This window comes from Tribolium madens, unplaced genomic scaffold, assembly GCF_015345945.1.
Source record: "Tribolium madens isolate multiple individuals breed KSU strain unplaced genomic scaffold, Tmad_KSU_1.1 Scaffold_2;HRSCAF=44;Tcas5.2_LGX, whole genome shotgun sequence".
NCBI classification, from domain to species: Eukaryota; Metazoa; Arthropoda; class Insecta; order Coleoptera; family Tenebrionidae; genus Tribolium; species Tribolium madens.
This window is the reverse complement of record NW_025400995.1, coordinates 2,211,355-2,231,764: the sequence shown is the minus strand read 5'-3', so window position 1 is coordinate 2,231,764 and position 20,410 is coordinate 2,211,355. Positions and strand designations below refer to the sequence as shown.

General features: G+C 32.6%; 1 protein-coding gene across 1 annotated transcript; it reads right to left on the bottom strand.

The window, feature by feature from the left end:
• Positions 1-1,395: 1,395 nt before the first annotated feature.
• On the bottom strand, positions 1,396-2,970 carry LOC123006229 (venom protease-like). The gene is made up of 5 exons (XM_044400544.1): positions 2,814-2,970; positions 2,421-2,765; positions 2,204-2,342; positions 1,891-2,153; positions 1,396-1,847 (listed from the first exon to the last, which is right to left on the bottom strand). Exons 1-5 carry the CDS (start codon positions 2,872-2,874, stop codon positions 1,534-1,536), a joined length of 1,122 nt encoding a protein of 373 aa, XP_044256479.1. The 5' UTR covers positions 2,875-2,970; the 3' UTR covers positions 1,396-1,533.
• Between the last annotated feature and the right edge of the window lie 17,440 nt (positions 2,971-20,410).

Below are 20,410 nucleotides of genomic sequence, written 5' to 3'. Positions count from 1 at the left end.
CACTTTACATACATTTAATTATAATAACTATCATTAATAAAATAATATCACCTGACAAGATTTTCTTAAAAGAAATGTTGAGGCTAAATGCAAAAGCATTTTTATTACTTTCGCCTCGCAGATGGTTTATAACTGCGGTTAGATAGGACCCAAATAATGAGGGTCGGTTTATGGACACGTCATTTTCAACTTTTCTGAGTGTACCAGGAACATGGAAAAAATTTTAAAGAAATTCTATATATAAACATTTTTGAGTTATGAGAGTTTAAATTTTGCAATTTGACTACTTATTTTTCTGTTGGAACAATAATTTTTCAAGTTTTCTTGCTACAGGCTATTAGAAGAGGAAAACAAGAAAGCAGTATCCTAAATTGTATAATGTTATTTGTGACTTTTATTGGAAAAATTTTTGTACCTTTACTAAATAATTATAAAAAAAAAACATATACAAGATTATCTCATAAAATCATTAGACATAAAAAAATGTCAACTGTCAAAAAATAAAACATTTTTTCCATGTTCCTGGTATCTTTATCTTACTTGAAATTTTTCTCTGGGGTGCGACTTCTCACACACTTTGTAGAATATTCTTGCAAAACCAAGATCGATTACTTCAAAAATAATGAGTAACGTTGTTTTAAAGATCAGCATTTATGCATTTTTTTTAAGGACAACTATTACATTTTTTTTAAATGTCAACGTATTGGCCTGCAGAATTAAAAAACCTTTACTTTTATGTATAATACTTGAAATTCTGTTCTTTATTGAGAGTAATCTTTTTAATATACCGTGCGATAAAAAAAAAATTGGAGTAGGCGGTGATTAAAATCCTTCAGATGGCAATCCTAATTTTTTTCAAATGTCAGTGGAAACTTTGACAAGTTTGCGTTTTATACTAATGTCTCGAATCGTTAGTCGCGGACACTCTTACGCTCCATGACAAGTTTCAATCAAATCAATGAGACTTTTTAGTATTTTTTTTTAATTAAATTTTAAACTTTTGATTTAAAAATAGCGGAAACAGCGATTTTATTGTCATTTAATTGCACGTTAAATGCTTTGAAATAAAATCGGAAATGGAAAATGGAGGATCGAATTTATAATTGATGTAATTTAATAAATCGTTTGTTATAAAATCGGTGTAACCTTGTCTGAAATGCGACTGAACAGTAAATCTGTAAATAAATTAGCATTTGGTTTTACCAAAAAAACGAGTCTTTTTTCAGATTACGTAAAAAGGTTATCAAATCGATTTTTTTCAGGTAACAAAGAATTCAAACCTGGTTTCTTACAACAGTCGTGACCTTCGAATGGCTATAATGAGTCATTGTTCCGAAAATGGCACTATTTGCACAAGAAATTCTTGGATTCGAAATGAAACACAGCACATTTTGGCGAAGTTTTATTCATAAATAAGTACAATCACTCACGTAAAGTGAACGTTGAGTAAATAAAGCATTCTTTAGAAAAATAGGACAAGGCTTCGGCACTGACATCCTTAAATACTCGTATTTTCACAGTTTTGATCACATTTTAGTTTAAATTTTTTTGAATCCAATCTAAGAAAGCCGTGACTCGTGTGTACACTCCCGGATATCCGGCTTCGGCACATCTCAGGCCATACGAAACAATCCCGATTTGGTACATCCTGATAAAATCGCCATCGGGTTGTCGGTGCATAAGGGGCCCTCCTGAGTCCCCCTGACACGCATCCTTACCCCCTTGGGGGAACCCCACACACAAAACCCTCTTATCTATAACAGATTTCGTGCCATAGGCCCGACTACACAACCCGTTGTCCATCACAGGCAGCATCGTCTCCTGCAAAGTGGGGCTCGAGGGACCCCCTTAAAAAAAATCAAAAAATCGAAACAACTTTCACAAACTTACGGAAGTATAAGGAGCCCCAACCGGCCACTGTGGGGTACGTACCCACCAAATTGCGACTACGGACCGGCTCGTCAAAGGGGAGACAAATTGGGGAAGCCGTACTTTCACGGGGGCTCCTTTCAAGAGTGAGGATTGCTATATCGTTTGTGAAGTTGACAGGGCTGTAATTCTCGTGGATTACGGCCTTGACAAGGGGGATTGTCTCAGGGTGGGCCTTATCGTCGTCGGAGTAAAGGTCCAAATCCCCCAAACGGGCCGTATAACTAAAAAAATCAATTTGAATTTGATTTTTTGAATTTTTTTTTGGGCTTACAGAGTAGGCTGGTTATGCACGCAATGGGCAGCTGTCAAAATGTGTTTCTCGGTGATGAGTGACCCCCCACAAAGCCATTTTGGCACATTTGGATTCTTCGAATTCCTATAACCCAACGCAACCAGCCATGGAAATTCACCTGAAGCCAACGAAAACATTAATTGTTGCTCATCCTAGCCTTGAACTTAGTTTATTTAAACAAATGATGTTTATGCACCTAGCTTGGCAGGTTGGCCGTTGACAACCCTCGTGTTGGAGTGGTTGCTGAGTCCGCAGTGGGGCTGTTGTGGCAGCGTGGTGATAGTGTTGGATTTGTCGGTCACGACGGGGGTGGGGGTCGGTTTGGGGGTTGAGATCAGGGGGGCACTGGTGGTCTTGGGTTGGGGACAACATACTAAAGGGACGGTGTTGATGAAGCCACAAGTGGACGATTTGAGGAAGTTGCGGACTTGGGGGTTGTTTTGTTGCGCCACGAGGAGGTTGATCAGTTGGGTGCAGTTGTAGATGTTTATACACACGCCGTATTCCTCGTCCGGGGTTTCACAGGGAACGCCTTCGGACACTGGAATTTGAAATTTTGGGAAAATGCACGAAAATACAAGTTTGTTACCTTGGGCATTGACTGGTAATACGGCAAAAAACGCAACATTTAATAGAAAAATCCACAACATTTTTTAATACTGCTTTGTACGAGATTTATTAACACATTAGCACGGAGGTACTGGAACTGGTCAGGAGTTGATGAGAGATGGTTATTTCAATATAATCACCGGTGACGTTTCAGCAATCATGGTCAATGCAAGAAGGACGTTTCGTTTTTTTTTTCAAAAGCCCACTTCTGGGAAAGTGCAATAAGAAAAATTTACCCCAAAAGCCTTGCAGTTTGTCGAGATTTTGGTCAATTTTCTCAAAAAAATCCTTGTTTTTGTTCGTAATTAACGTATTTAGTAACCTTACATCCGCCAATTAGGTAATTCCCTAAATTCATAAATACTTCTAGAAACCTGTTCTTTAGGAAAAAAATGTGATTTTTTATTGTTGAACATTGTTTTATTTATAGGCTCATTAAAAAAAAGATTCATTTTGACAGACAGCAATAAATGAGAATTGTTTACCGTGAAACTATTACAAAGAAATAGTAAACTGAAAAAAACTAAAAATAAAATTGTGTTTATTTAAATTTATTACAAATTAAGTCAAGTGTGATTTGTTAGAAATTGCTAATGTTGATGAGTCGTAGTTGCATCGTTAATTATTACTAACACAAGTACGTTATTAGAATTTTGAAACTCCCAGCTTTTATAAGAACATAACAACTTTTATTAATAAAATTACAAAGTACATAAAGGCAAGGCAAGGAAGCTATTGTTGAATTGTTGGAAATGTAATAGTGTGAAATGAAAATAATAACAGAAGAAAAACATAATAATACATATAACATTACATATTAGATTATATGAAATTTATACTACTTAACGAAAAGTAAAATGTTATAACGAAAGTAAAAATGTTTAACAATTTTATCAAAACATGAAACTGCGTTGCTGTACGACTGCAATAAGACGAGTTAAACCTATAATTACTAGTATTTCCTCACAATTGATAGTGCTTATTTGTGGAACTGAAAATCGGTCAGGTTGTTTGTTAGAATAAAAAAAAATCAAATTTATCATTTTTCTTGTTACTCTTTCAATTTCTACTATTTGTTTTATAAAACGAATTCCAGACTATATTACAATGATTGCTCGAGTTTTTTACATAGGTAAACCTCCCCTAAACTTTATCTCTTAATTATATCATGTATCGGGACAACTGTCAGAATGTAAAAATCAAAAATTTATAGAAAATTTCAATTTAAATCTGACAACTTTCACTGGTTGCTAAGAAAACCAAATTTAGTTATTTTTTCTAAATTTTTTGAGAAAATTTGGCAAAATAATCAACTTTTTGGTTGAAAAAACCTCAGGGGGGTGTCGCATAAATGGAGAAAATGGAAACATCATTTTAAATTTCGCGCTAAGCAGTCACGCGAATTGTCAACAATGTCAACACATATATGGCAAGCATGCGCAGTTTTTGTGAAACCGTTGACTGAGTTAGTTAATGACTTAGTGATAGTTTGTTTGATTATTTAAATGTTTTAGTTCGTTGGTTTTAATGCTGGAACATTTAAAAGTAGAACCTGATAGAAGATTTTCAAGTTATTTAGGTCGCAGCGATTGGAGTCAGCAATGGAAAGAGGTTAGTGCTGCGTAAAAGCGGTGGCGTCTAATTTTTCGCCGTTTTGGTGATACTTTTGAGTAAATTTTGCTGTTCTTTGATTAGCATAATTTTGCACTTTGCAGAGGTGTAATTGATTTAGCACCTTCCTGATAATCTTTTTTACGATTGCTTGATCTTTATTTTACGAATTTCTTTGTACGTCGTCTTTAATTTACATGAACCCTATTCAACAAATGGAAAGTCTTAACTACATGTCCAGTGACGATAACAACGACGTTATCAACAATTAACAAACCGTCTTTTTCATTCGCTGGCTGTTATCACAGCATCAATTACAGCCTTTTTATCTTCTTCTGATAGCGCACATTGCCCTCCGGGTCTCTTGTCATCAAATTATTAACTTTTCGATAAATGGTGGCCAAATTCGTCTGCTATTTATTTATAAGATCTACCAGTCCTTTTTTTAGCCTGTACGGCCCTATCAACTCGGAACCGGGAATAATTTTTGTAATTCCTAGAGCTTATAAGCGTCTTAACCATTTTGTTTCAAGCTAACACTAAAAAGCACCAAGAAAACAAAATGGTCTCTATTTTTTTACCCAAATCTATACAGAATTTTTGAATTGGGAGTATAAATAGGAATATACAAAAAAAAAATCAGGGCCTACCAAAACTTAGGGTGACAATTCTGAAGTTATGTAAGTTTTTAACAGTTTTCTACAAAAGTAGAGACCTGTAAGTTCTGCAATTTTGTAGTACGACCAAGTCAAGAAGGTGTCTTTATCTTCAATTATGACATGTAATGATTTTTAAAAAATTTTTAACATTTTAAGTACATGCCATCGTCTTGACAAATGTTAAAAAAATTAGACGAGAAAAAATGTTAATGTTATGTTATACAACTTCAAACAAGTCAAAATATTGTAAGGTTGTTAGGGCTACGAATTTTTGCCGATATTTTGATAAAAAATAACGATATATCGTATCGATATAGTATTTATAAAATATCGATATTATTGATAAATATCGATAATTGTCAATATACCGATAAATAAAGATAATTATGGATATAACGTTATATACATAATTATATATATACATACATCCCATTTTCGCCAGGTTTTTATTTGTTGCAACATGTAGAATAATGCGTCAAATATTCTCTCCCAATTGTGTAAAAATTTAAAAAATACTTGACTGAATTTTTAGTTAATTGTTGCTTCTAACTTTGTCAACAGTTGCATTTATTTTTAGTTGATCACTAAACATCCAATAAGTTATTATTATTTGTTGTTAACGGACAAAAAGTTCATCATATTTATTCATAATTCATTTCTCTTTATTTCAAAATACACCATGAAATCAAACAGTAAATTAAACAAAAACACGGCGAATCAAATTAATTTCCAATAACGTTTTAAATGTAACAGTTTTCTTTGATGTTTTACGCGTAAAATAAAACTACAATGCATTTCATTACAAATATTTTACACATTCTTATTAGTATTTAAGTAATATTTTAACTTTTTAACTCTAGATTATTATGTCTAGTTTTTTTAGTCATTTTCCTATTTTTTATGCATTTTTTTTCAATAAAAACAACGTTGAGTTTGACTTTTTATCCTTATTTTTAACTCCTAATTTTCTAACTCAGATTTTCCTAAATTATCAATTTTTTTAGGAAAATCAGTCGATTTTCAAGTTTTAGTTGTTGAAATTTGTTGAGTTTGAAAAAGAGCCCATTGAGGTCTTTTCAAAAACACAAAAAATTGAGAAAATGACCTGTTCTTAAGCCCATTACGTATTGAAACATCAATTTTTTATAGAAACTACCCTATTTTTATGACCTTTTTTAAAATGTGAGCCAGATTTTTATGCCAAAAATAAGGAAAACCACCCTGTTTTTGAATTGGACTACTTCAGCATTCATCTGAATACGGTTTCGTCAAATGAAATTTAAAAACACTTAAAATTCATGAAAATCACTTTATTACATACTTATCGTAATTGTTACCGAAAATATTTGTGCTCTTATTGGAGATTGGAAAATATGACTTTATTAAAACTCAATCACAAACCATTACACAAATATCTATTTATTAGGTATTGGATTCTTTTTTACACTTTCTTTAATTTACTGTTCCCGAATTCTGAGTAGGGTTTGACCTGGAGCGGCTATACGTTTTAGTATAAGATATAATTGTTCACCATTCATTTGAAGAAATCTTTGATTCATGTCTCGGGTATACCGCACTCGCCATGGGCACTTTTTTCTTCCTTTTCTTCTAATGGGAATGACTTCCTCCACATACCAGGTGAATAAAAAGTATGGAACCAAGCGTTTTTTCGTAAACTTAACACTTTACAAAAAAAATAATTAGTGTAGCGTAAAGCCCAATTAAAATGTGAGCATTTATCAAGAACAACATTTTTCGAAATTTCTTTTAGTTTTCGAGTTCTGAAAAAAAATTTTTTTAAATGGCAACCCACTATGGTAATTTTTTAAATTAAAGATTATGATCTAAAAATGACCTCTAATTAAACAGAATTATTTTCTAGTCAGTACTTTTTTTTTAATAAATTGTTAAAGTTGCGTTCCGAGTCCATCACGAAGATTTTCCGAACTTGAACGAGGGAGTCGTTGGAGAGCCCGGTTTTTGGTGCAGGTGCTTTGGGGTGGTTCCGGATGGATTAAAAAATGTAAAAACAAATCATTTTCTTCTATTTTTAGTCAATTCGAAACCACCCCAAAACACCTGCATAGAAATCAGCGCTCTCCCATGATGAAAAGCATGAAACAACCACTTCGGTTAAGTTCGGAAAATCTTCGTGATGAGCTCGGAACGCAACTTTAACAATTAATTTAAAAAAAAGTACTGGCTAAAAAACAATTTTATTTAATTAGAGGTCATTTTTAGATCATAATCTTTAATTAAAAAAATTACCATGGTGGGTTGCCATTAAAAAAAAAAAAAATTTTCCAGAACTCGAAAACTAAAAGAAATTTCGAAAAATGTTATTCTTGTTAAATGGTCACATTTTAATTGTACTTTACGCTATACTAATTAGTTTTTTCGTAAAGTGCTTAGTTTACGAAAAAAACGCTTGGTTCCATACTTTTTATTCACCTGGTATGTCCCTAAAAAGGGGCATTGTCTTGTAAACAAATCAACGGCAGCTGCGTGCCTGACTGCCATATTCGCGATATCGTTATCGTTGCCCGGGCAATTGACGTGAACGAGAATTCGGTTCAAATTTACTTTTGCTGGTTCATATGGTCTTACCATTGCTATTGTTTCAAGACCCACAAATTTCAAAGCACTGAACTCGTATTGGCTTCTTATATGCTTCCCATGTAGTAGATTGTGTGATGCATACATAGGGACGACGCCAGTATTTTTTTTCTGGGTGGGCACAAATAGCTCAAAATTAATTAAGGTGGGCACTTCAAATTTATTTTTATGTTTATAAAAAAGGTGTACTATAAAGACATAGTATATTATTATAGATAGTACATTCCACATCACAATAGGAACATCTAATAATATACTGGGTGTCCCACGCAGGTTTGGATATAGGAAATTAACATGGAAAATTAGTTTTTTTTTTCTGTAACAGAAGTAACAGAAATCAAAATCTGATTGATGGAGCTTATAGTGCTTGAAGAGGGCTATCATATTGATGTTTTTGTCGATTCTCCATTTATATTGTTGGTACCAAGACGGTCGAAAAGATCTCCACTTATTTCCAAATTTTGTTTTGGGATAATCTTTAAGATTTGGTTGCATTGGACCACTATTAATTTCTTTTGATAAATCTATTGGACCAGCGTTTCCTGAAATATTTAATAACGCAAAAAAATAATAACTGTTTTTTCAATGTTTCCTTAAAATTAAATTGTTTTATAATTTATTTTTTTAAAGGTACACTTAAACATACTCGTATATAAATAATAATTAAGTTTCAAATATTAACACCCTTTCTCAATTTGAAAATTTTGCAAACAATATTTACGTCCATGGATCTACACTATTAATAGACCATTTCAGATGTTAAATAAATGTTCGTAATTCTAATGACAGTTAAAAACGTAAATAAAAAACATTTATAATACTTGTGCATTGTATATCAATTTGTATTGTATTAACTTTTCTCTAAAATACGAAGTTTAAAAAATTGGTTGAAATAAATTTAAATAAAATAAGTTTTTTGTTTATTGTTTTGTTTATAAATTTTCTATTTTAATTGGGTGGGCATGTGACCACCCAGGCCCACCCTTGGCGTCGTCCCTATGCATACATAACTTATAAAATGCCATGTATTTTGGGTAATCTTATAGTCACAGGCGCATGAAGAAATACTCTGCATTGTTGCCAGGTGTCTATTACAATTTTATTACAATGTATTTTTTGTATTAAATAAAGCAAGATATCCCTCGCAATCCTTTCGGAAAAAGAACACCAATCTACAGTGGTGTGGTTGGCAGTCTCGCCTATTCTGGCCTCATGTGCAAGATTTTTCGGAGCGTAATCTCGAGACCACAATAAAATTTGTTGCAGAGTCAAATGACTGCGACTGAAAAAAGAATTCTTCCTAATGGAAACTGCTGCGTAGCACTCTTTGCATTTCCATGTGTAACCATCAGAAAGTTGTGCTCTTTTTGTAAAAGACATTTGCACTTGACACTGCCCACACAAAGTAGAATTTGAAATAAGCCTACGCTTCGCCAACCACTGAATACATTGTAAATTGTTTGTAAAAGCAAAGTCCAAAAATGTTAATTTTTTCTCACGAATTTGATTTGAATTTAAAATGTCCCCTTCATTTACAATTACACTCTGTGCAGGAACCACTCGACCTCCTATTGTTTCTAAACAAAGTTAAAAAAAAAACAAATAAAATCAAAAAAATAATTTCACTAACAAATTTATTGTAATTGTAGTAATCGTACACCTGTATCTAAAATTATCACTAAAAAACGCGCCAAATTGTAATAGACATCTGGCAACAATGCAGCAAACGTCATCATGCGCCCGTAAGATGCGCAGTAGTAGCGACGTAAACTACAAGATTACCGCATTTTGTTTACTTTTACGTAATTAAATTAGGAAATACATTTATTATATAAAAAAAGGATTTTGAGCAGTATGTATATTTGTACAAAACGAAATCTCCTATCCCAACACATGGATCCATTCCCGGCTTTTCGGCGCACTTTTGTCTAATTCACAGTACGGGGATTTTTCATCGGGGTTCATTTTCCTCCACTTTTCAGCAGCTCGCGAGATAACTTCCTGACTTTTCAGGCTCGCGTTCCTTTTCCTGAAGTCGCTGATGAAGTTAAGGAAAGGGTTTCTGAAAACTTTCACTCGGGTTTTTGACTCCTTTTCATTTTACTCAAGGATCTTCGTTGGATGGGTGCCTCGTCAAAATCGTTCATGCATAAATTTTCTATTTTAACGATTTTTCGAAAAGATTTTTACGCCGTCAAAAAAATTTTGTTTATATCATTTCGGACCAAAGCTAACTGATTTTTCGAAATGTTTGTCATGACGAACTTGACTTATCGAGAGGTTTCGGCTCGTAAATCAATTTTTAGAGCGGATAAATTCTATATTTAAATATTCTGCAAATAATCTTGAAATTTATGTGCGTGCACATGCGCGATGTTTATAATTTTTGAAAATACATATCGGCTATAATTTTTAGGGGATTTTATTATACCTCAAATCATAGTTCACGAATCCTCAATGTGCATAAAAATCTTTCGGAACGGTATTTTATAGAGACAATCGACGTCGACATTTTGGCAGCCCACACTATAATGCTGACCTCTGACCATTCATTCTTCCTTATGACTTTTTACACTTTTGGCGCATTTGCTCCAACCCGCACTTTACAAAAAGACAACACCAGCCTTCGCCCAAATACCGTGTGATTTTTTAAATTTCTGATCTAGTTATACATGGCAATGACGTCAGAGATGAAACGTGTCCAAACTTGCACTCCGCATTCGCATGTTCTGTGTGTTTATGTACCCTAACAAATGAAACCAAGCTTCATCACTAAAGTAGGTTATATCAAGAAGATTATTGTCCATCGTTCGATTAAACCAATTGCAATAGGTTACTCTCCTCTCATAATCCAGTGGTTGAAGTTCTTGAAACATTTGCATCTTGTAGGGAAAGAGCCCCACGTGTTTTTTAACAATTTTGTGACTCTTCTTAAAGATGTATGGAGGTTATTATCCATAACTTGTCTAACGTTGTCCACAGTCTCGGGAGTGCGTTTTGTTGGTCTGCCACTCCCTGATTTTCTTCCAACACTGCCTGTGTCACGGAACAAGTTAACCACATAATGCAAAGTATTCACAAAACTAGCTTCCACTGCAGCAACATCAGGAAATTCTTCACGAAATTCGAGGAGACAAGGTCTTACTTCATACACTCATTCACCATTAACTCGGAAGTAAGATTCCAACATAAAGTTTTTATGTTCTTCGGTGAACATCTTCGACAGATCAAAATGCTTCTCTTATTGAAGCTGAAAACTCCTTGAATTTGATTCACTCACAAACGACAATGTAGTCTTGATAAAGACAGATTTTTGGTAAAAACGAGGAAAATGATAGACAACACACATGCAAACAACCAAAACTGCAAAGAAGAAGTTAGGTTATGTTCATAGAACACACTCAATATAGAACGGATTCCGCCCGTTCTACTACCTCGCCCCTCCTCTTGGAACGATGTAGTATTAAAACCATTGGCGGGACATTCAAATTTGGGCTTTAAGCATGCTTTTTGCTTTGAAAGGTGTACATTTTGTTCTTTATTTGAAAAAACTGAGACAATTGATTGTGGAAAAACACATCAGCAGATTTTTGAAGTTTTTCCAAATCAATTGTCAGTTTTTAAAAATAAATAACAAAACATACAATATATATAAATATATAACTCCTAACTTTTAAAATCAAAAGCGTCAATACAAAACCGACATTTTTTCTTTATTATAATCAATTTATTATCAGTGGAAAATACAAATTATTAAAAGACATTATTAGCATATACACGATTCATAAATAAAGTGTAAAAATAGATTTAAAGTAAATTAAACAGAATACTCGTAATGTAAAGTAACAAATCTTTGCAGAATTTTATTGTTTTGCCGATAACGGTTACAATAATTAACTAATTGTGGAAGTTACATTTTTGTCAAAAAAAAATAAAACTGCCAATGTGATGGTACTTAAAAAGCAGAAAAAAAAACCTAAAATCAAGAGAAAACTTACTTTTCTTTCCACTGAAATAACTTTGTCTTATGTACAACTGAACTCTACTGATAAATTTTGAGCCAAAATMCTTCACTTTTTCATATCAAAAAACATCGTGAAAAATGAAAGAAGTGGCGATGATGTGGCACAACATATAAAATATATGATAGATTTTAAAATTAACTATYAAATTACCTAGCAACAAGAAAGTTGATGTATCTTTATACAGCGTGAAAAATAAAATAATTATTGAGGAGTATCAGTTACTTGTTAGAAAATTCATTCAGAATTAGGTATTATATAATAATAAAATTGTTTGATTTTCATCGCAAATATTGTCTACGAGATTTACGATAAATATCGAACAATTGCTTTTCAATATCATTAGGATTTTTAGTTAAAGATTGTTTCCCCAAAACAATGTTACTCAAAGTTTTCATATATCCAAAAACATAAACTTTTAGAAACAACTTGAAGATATATGTTTTAATATCTTCTTCATGAGGACAAGACTCTAACTGAAAGTCCACAATTGTTCGTAGATGGCTAATAACCCTTTCTGTCATATGATAACAACAGAGAGCTGAAGGTACAAGAGTTTTGCAATAATGATAAATTTTTAGAAGTGTTTTTATAATATTAATATTTAAGTACTTCAACCTTCTATTGCCATCATATTCTCTTAACGAAATTATCTGATGATGAATTTCATCTGGTTCACCAATATGCTCTAAATTACGCAAACAAGTTGCACAGTCATATTTCTCAGGAGAGATATGCTTTACTATGAATCCGCCTACGTAACTTAGAGCATTAGCTTCCAAATAATCAAATTCACCATCAGATACTTCCGGGGGTATCCATCTGCAACTTCTGTGCCTCTCTAAAAAGACGACGTTCGGTTTCATTAAATATATGGCTGAAATGCACAGCAATTCGTGAACGGATGGTTGCTGTAATTATATCAAAATTAATACTGCTTCATATTTAAAACAGCTCTTACAACTTCGCCCGCGTCGGCCTGTTAAAGGTGTATGTCTACCGCCTTGGTGTATTGGCACTTCATCTGTTCTTGGAACAACAGCCACCGTTCCTATAAAAAGTATCTATTAAGTACAATAATTCTTACTTTACAATGAATAGTGTGAATAAAAATTAATTAATAACTTTTACATTCAGAAAAAATGTAAATTGAACTTTTATTCGGAAAGTACCTTCTACTAGAGTACTAGTTAAGCATTTAGGAACTGAGCATTTACAAAAATGAATTTTTATTCGCACAAATCAGAATATTATTATTTGTGTATAAAAGTTTTTCACCTAATGTAGTTTACTAACAATTTCTATCTATTCTAAAATCTTGTCGGCTAGTGTAATTATACTCTTTATTTCACATAATTTTACGAGGCCTGCGCCTAATGTAATACAATACTCGATCACAAAYCACTATACATATATACCCACAAAAAAATACATTTAATTATTTTGTTTTTGGAAACCTGAGTGAATAATTGTCAAATTCATCAATTTCATTGCCACTTATTTCACTTCAGAAAATTTTGTAATTTTTTTAATACTAAAATTTGATTGCTGATTTTACAGGCACACAGCCTTCATAAATTGTGTAAAACAAGATTTATAATAACATTCATAATTTATTATAGCGTTGCGTTTACCTCCACTAGTGCTTGGTGTTGCTTCAAGCAGGTTACTTGAATAAAAAGGCAAAGCTAAAAGTGAAATATTTAAGTCATATTAGAATTATATAATTATTAAAATATTTTACTAACCTTTACACTCTTCTTCGAATGGTCTTACACCCAATGAACTGTCCACAAAAGCAGTAGGACGGGGAGATGTATCTACACAGAGAAAATGTAAAGAATATAAAAAGAAATAAAATTACGTATATATTGTAAATCAAAAACAAAATGTTAATTTAATAGCAGTTAACAATAATTAAATAATACATTTTTACAGCACCAGGTTTAGTAATGTTGGAGTAATCTAATTTAGTAATTATTTAAGTTACTTATTTTTGGTGTAATTTCTAAATATATCAATCACCACTCGAAAGCAGTTATTTGAGTTATCTTAAAGTTCATCCAGCCCGGATCTGCGACCCGCGCTGTCAACACTCTTGATGTAATGATGTTTACAAAATATTTAGGTATACTATACTTACYTATTTGCGATGAAGAAGAGAATAATTGTCTTCTTGTTATTTTTGGTTGTTCCACATTCGAGACGCTTGATCCTTTAATAAAATACAGGGTCATAAATTTATAATACAAAACTTTTTCATACCAGAAGGTGTTAATCTCTTCCTAATTTCTGGCTGGTTCTGGTTTCTGGTGGTTATATATTCCTTCCGTGGGGTAGTAAATGTTTGCTTTAATYTTACTGCTGACGGTGAAACACAAGCCGCTGGCAAATCAACCCGATCACCATTTTTTGCAGATTCGGATAAACCTTTRAAKAATCGAAATTAAATTTTTATAAATCTATAAAGCTGTTTGCAGTTAGTAAATTTTAATAAATGCATGGATTTTAAAATTAAATTCAAAACTTCCAACATAAAGTTTAAAAAAACATGAAGGTGTAAATATACAGGGAGTTTCACCTAATTTMARGAGYCCTGCGCCTGTAAGATGCATCAATAATACATATTCCGATACGAACTCGATTATAAATTTTGAAAAATTGGATAATCTTCACTAGTTTGTTCACCCTTTCAAAAATTACAACGTTTTTAGTTAGTTAGTGATWAAGATAGATAAACTACAATCATATTCATGCCGTCTCTTGATAGAACAAATGATAATTGTTTCTGAAAAACTGCAGCTTATGACTATTAATAAAACAGTGATTAGTTTGACAACTACTGTCATGGGTTTCCAAAAATTAAATAATTAAATGTGTATTTTTTGTATCCAGTGTTCTGTGACTTTTGTATATTTGGGTGCCTACATTAGGCGCAAGCCTCGTTAAGTTATGTGAAACACCCTGTATATGTATAAACGTTTTATCTTTTCAAGTGTTTTTTTTTTTTAATTAGGCTAAACGACCCGGCTTTAGTTCTTCACAGACTGATCTTGTAAATATATTACCGAACTACCCTTATGAAAACATCTTGTTGTGAAGGCTAATAGTATCATAAATAACACCATCATCTGCCGAAATTGTTTATAGTTTCTGTTTTTGCTATAAATATTGATAAGTTGGTACTTACGTTGCGGTAAATTTTTGGATGGGATGGCACTTTTAAACAACTTTTCCCTTGATTGCGGAATGAAATCTTTTTCGTCAAAATGCACTTTGCAAACAAATCCCCGACGATGAATTATTTCAGGTGATAAATCGTCAAATTGAGGATTTGCTGCAGCATTTAGCCAGGCATAAAACCTTTCCCTGTTTCTATTAGGATTTGGAAACTGGTACATTTTAAGTCCAGTTTCATGGCATCCGTAAATGCTACACGAATGTGTCCCAGTAGACATGTTATCTACAAATCAAAAATAATTTTTATTAACAGATAACAAAGAAATCCACAATGCCATCACCACTTTTTTCTTGAGCAAAAATTGTTTGTAAAAAACTGAAATGTGGATAAAAAACCGACTTACCTTAAAAAACTAAATGTTACAATTCACAAATAACAGTTAGGAATGTTTTTAATAGTTTCAACTAAGATTATAACACACTAAACACCAAAAAACGTACAAAACAAATCACAAAACAAAGACATGAGTCATAAAATTTTTAGTAGGTCTTAGGAAAACGATTTTACTATACGATGCTTTTGTATTTTCGTAGATAGAATAATGTCACTACAATGGGTTTATGATCTGACTTGTGCCACTACCAGAAATTCACTTTTATTTAGAAAATGAAACTATCTGGAATACCATTTAAAATGATATTACAATATATGATAAAATGAGAAAGAGTAATTTAAATATAAAAAAAAATATCTACAACGTCTGAGAAGTAAGTTAAAGGATGAGAGAAAAGTTTTGACAAAGAAAAGGTTTGACAACAAAGTTTACTAACTTTTAATAATTATTGGTAACATTACATTCAAATAAAAACATGCAAGTTTGGGTAGCCTCTTCTCGTTCGAAAATTCTTCGTCTCTTTTGATCTAAAAAAAAAGTTTTAGTAAAGTATACAAAGCTTTTTATACAAAATGATCACCTTTTCAATTTCAATTCCTGTAGGGGTCCAAACAACGAAAAAACAAAATTTTGGTTATTGCCAACTGGCCTTATACTTGGTAATAATTGTCGTTTCGTTTTAATTTAATGTGTCCATTTTCCATTTGTAATTTTTTTTTTTTGATTGGCATGCCTCTGCTATGGTTATGTCCAATTTTGCAAAAGTGTACCGACACTTTATTTCAATCAGAAAGTTGTCTTCTTATCATAACATATGACAATATCATATTCTTTAATGTTTAGTCCTGTAACCTCCGTAATTTTTTTTTCGCAATGTCCTCATGGTCGCTGCCCCCATTACTACCAAATCTCGAGCTAAGTAAACGATTAGCTGATCCTTTTGGATCGGTGGTAGTTTTCTGCTTGCACACCGCTCCAAAGTTAGAGGCAGTAAGCCGCATTTGTTTCTCCTTATTCCACAAAGGACTACAACTCTTTCCTAACGTATCTCTTTCTGGTTTTAAAATTTGATAGGTCGTTTTTTGAAGACGTCTCAGTATGTCTTGCCGTTTTTCTTCTAAAACTTCCAATGGTAAGAACTCCGCCACGTCCTCAACATCCCCGTAATCTTTATCAGGTCCTGCCGCAACCTTCCTTTTTTTTTCTTGGAAACAGTTGTTTTCGCGACTTTAAATATAATCTCCTGTTTCTCAATTTCCTTATGAAAGTTTTAGTGTGTTTGCCTGGAGATCTTGACGTCATTTTTTTCTGGACGGATGAAAAATATTCTTCGCGGCAATTATAAGCAACCGCCGCTGCTTTGCATCGAATTTCGTAACTGTTTTTATTTGCAAAATTGATTCTTTTCCCATTTTGCCACTACAGAATTGTAGGTTTCTGCATTATTATTATTCATATTTTATAGTAAGCTGTAAGAATGTTGTACCAATCTGTTGCAAACAACCAATATATCTTGCAGTAATCAAATTCTGGTACATAATTTGTTTCGCCATCTTTTGGCCCAGAACAAATATAATTCTCACATGAAGAGTGATCCCCAAATACATGTTTTGGGCTATTTCTGATGTCCTTGATTAGCATCGTAATTTGGGTACTTAACGGAACATCTTCTTTTTTTTTGAAAGTCTGTGGCTTTTGTAATTCCTGTTCGCAACCGTTCAATGTTTCCTTTTAGCAACCTTCGTAAATGGTGATGAACAAGCTTGTTGTTGCTGCTAGTTCTTTTAACTTGGAGTAAAAATTCCGAAGAAGGTTACTAGTTGGATAAGGAGAGTATTTGCCTAATAAACCGAAGGATGGGAGTTCTAATCCCACTGAAAGCACTTTTTTGTTTTGCTTTTTTCTTCTTTTCATTTACAATAAATTATTATCCATTATGTGTATGTTCTCAAAAAAACAAATGAGTTTTTTTTGAGTTATAATAACTATCATGAAAATGTAGGTATTGGAGTAGTTTACTAACCTATGTCCATCCTGATTTATTCCTCAAAATTATGGGGGTTGTCTTTGGTTTCTTTGCGACTTTTGTCCTGGTCCGTGCTTAAAATGGAGAAACGGTTTTGGGTTTATATCGTCGGTGGGGTGATTTGCAGGTGGGATTAAGTCCTTTTTTCTCAGTTGTTTTTCATTGGGTTGGTTGCCATTATTTGCATATTGATTAAGTTAGTCATCATATACATTGGTCAGCAGTGCTCGGTGACAAGTCAATTTATCGAAGATTAATATGTTTTGCTATAATCAGGTGGGCCGAATCTTGACTGTATAGTAAACTCGTTTTCCTAAGACCTACTAAAAATTTTATGACACATTATAAGGGATTAACCAAACAATGGCTTGAATTTGTAACCCTCCATAAATGGCTCGTTCCTTTACAAGTGTTGCTGCTAAAACAGTATTTAAAACTAAAGTAGTGGTAGAGTTTTACCAAGCTGTTATTAAAAAAAAATCAGCTTTATCTAATAATAGCTTGTTAATCTGGCTTTTTTAAATTAAAAATATGTCAAGTATTTTAGACAAAAAGAAAAAGTAAGTAATCCGGCCCTGTTAAAAACTTATCTGTTTCAGGGTCCGGGTGGGTTCCAAAAATCTGTTCAATATACTAGCCCCGCATGCGGGATGTATCAGATGTCAAGCTCATAAGAACAGATTACCTTTATTTAAAAAAAATTTAAATTACATATGAAACATTAATTTACAAATTACAAAGGACTAGGCTAGTCGTATTACAACAGTATTGCACAATTTTACAAAGTATTACAATTATTTGATTAAAATAATGTAAACATTATATAATATTTGTTCAAAATGATTACAAGGGGTGTTTAGCGAAGGTGATGCTGTCACCACTGTTTCCTTTCTGTGAGGTGTTCTGTGTAAATGTCCCTGGACCACCTGATAACGTCTGAGCACATGAGTTTTTTCATTAGTCTCATGTATTTGGGTGAGACACCTACCCGTCTTAGCACTGCGTCATTTTTCGGGTCCCAGGAGCCCAGGCTACTAGCAGATCGGAGATTTCCGCATATTTGAGAATTTTTTCCTCCCTTTTTTCGGAGAGGGCCGTTTCAGTATTTTCGAACAGTATCGCGACGTCAATGATGTGGCCAGTTTTCTTCGTCTCACTTATGATGAGCAGGTCGGGACGTAGGCCGGTGTTTTCAAACACGCGGTTCACCTGGATGTCGAGGTTGGTCTTGCCTTCGAGTGCTTTGACCAGTGTTACCAACCATGTGAATGTATTTTTCCCACCCAATAGTTCAAAAATTCCCGTTTTAATTAGAAATTTCCCGCCACAAAAATAAAACAATTGTATTTTGCTTAAATACATTTTATTCAGAAATACAGGTGCGCCAGAACTCGCACCCCAGAGAAAATTTTCAAGTAGGCTAAGATACCAGGAACATAAAAAAATGTTTAAAAAATTGTATCTGTCAAAAAATGTTGACATTTATTTTTTGACATTTGACATTTTTTTATATCTATTTAATGATACTGATGATCTTGTATATGTTTTTTTAGAATTATTTAGTAAAGGGACAAAAATTTTGCCAATAAAAGCCACAAATAACATTGAACATAGTTACAATTTAGGATACAGCTTCCTTGTTTCCTCTTTTAATAGCCTATAGCAAAAAAACTTGTAAAATAATTTTTCAGAAATAAATAGTCAAAGGGCAAACTTTAAACCCTCATAACTTCGAAATTTCTATAGATAAAATTTTTTTAACATTTTTTCCATGTTCCTGGTATCTTACCTTATGTGGTATTTTTCTCTGGGGCGCGAGTTCTGGCGCACCCTGTATAAACATATAAAAGTTAAATTGATAACATAATTAATTATTACTTATTAACATATTATTATATATTAATTATTTTTTTAAAGTCATACATAGCTGTAGTATGTAATTTTAAATGTGCATCAGAAACATCATATTTTATGCAGTTAGTATCATTATTATTGAGACTGCTTCTTAATACGCACATTGCATTTAAGGTATTTTCTCCAATACGGTTACGTTTTTTGGTTTTAATGTCGGTAACCGTAGAGAAAATCCTTTCAGCCTCCCCGTTTGAATGTGGTAGAGTGAGAATTAAAATGGCTAACTTCCCCAAATTTTGAAAAATGTGTTCATCTGAAAAAAAATTTTCTTCGGCAATTTTGGGCCACATTTCATCTATTGGCATTTTACTATACTCAGGTATTCATTGTATGTACTGGGCAAAATTTGCCATTCTAAGCTTACCTTGGTTATATCTAAATGTTCTTTAAATAAAACCGCTAAATCATTAATATTGATATCAAACTTTAAACGATTAGTGTGGGAAAAAGCAAAAGTTGGATCTAAAAACTGCATATTTTTAAAAAAAGTCGTCATTAATAGGCAACCTTTGTTGCATTTCTGAAGCCAGAATTACATAAAATTCTAAACATTTAGTTCAGATGGCATATTTTTAACCAACTGTTCGCATTCTATCCCTAAATGTATTTTTGATAAAGGCAAAAAAAATCTGGGTGTTTCAAATTCAAACTTACCAGATTTTTTTTCACGGTAATTTCGGGTTTCATTTCATCAGCTTTTGGGAATTGTCATATAACTTATGAATTAAAATATTGCGAGACTGAAATAAAGCATTAAAGGAATTTACAAAATGTAATACATACTTTTAAAAATAATAATAATAATAATAATAATAATAATAATAATAATAATAATATATTTGTGTTAACAATGTTGATACATTTTACACACGTCATATACAACAGACCTAGTTACTTAATTACATCACCAGTTTACATCATTTTAACAACAACACCAAAATCATCATGACTGGCAGTTAAAAACTCCTCAATCGAATAGAATGATCTAAAGAGAAGATATTTCTTTACATCATTTAAGAGCAGTTTAGGAGAGGATTTATTTATGGCATGGTTAGGGAGACAGTTATAAAATTTAATGCAATAATAATTTGTTGCATTTCTAGAACGGGTTAATCTAATATTATTTATACATAATTCTGTAGATCTGGTAGAAT

Coding starts and splice junctions, on each gene's coding strand:
- LOC123006229 (XM_044400544.1), bottom strand. CDS start 2,874: ATGTTGTGGATTTTTCTATTAAATGTTGCGTTTTTTGCCGTATTACCA. Junction 2,343..2,420: donor CGGCCAACCTGCCAAGCTAG/GTGCATAAACAT, acceptor CGTTGGCTTCAG/GTGAATTTCCATGGCTGGTT. Junction 1,848..1,890: donor TTGGGGCTCCTTATACTTCC/GTAAGTTTGTGA, acceptor ATTTTTTTTAAG/GGGGTCCCTCGAGCCCCACT.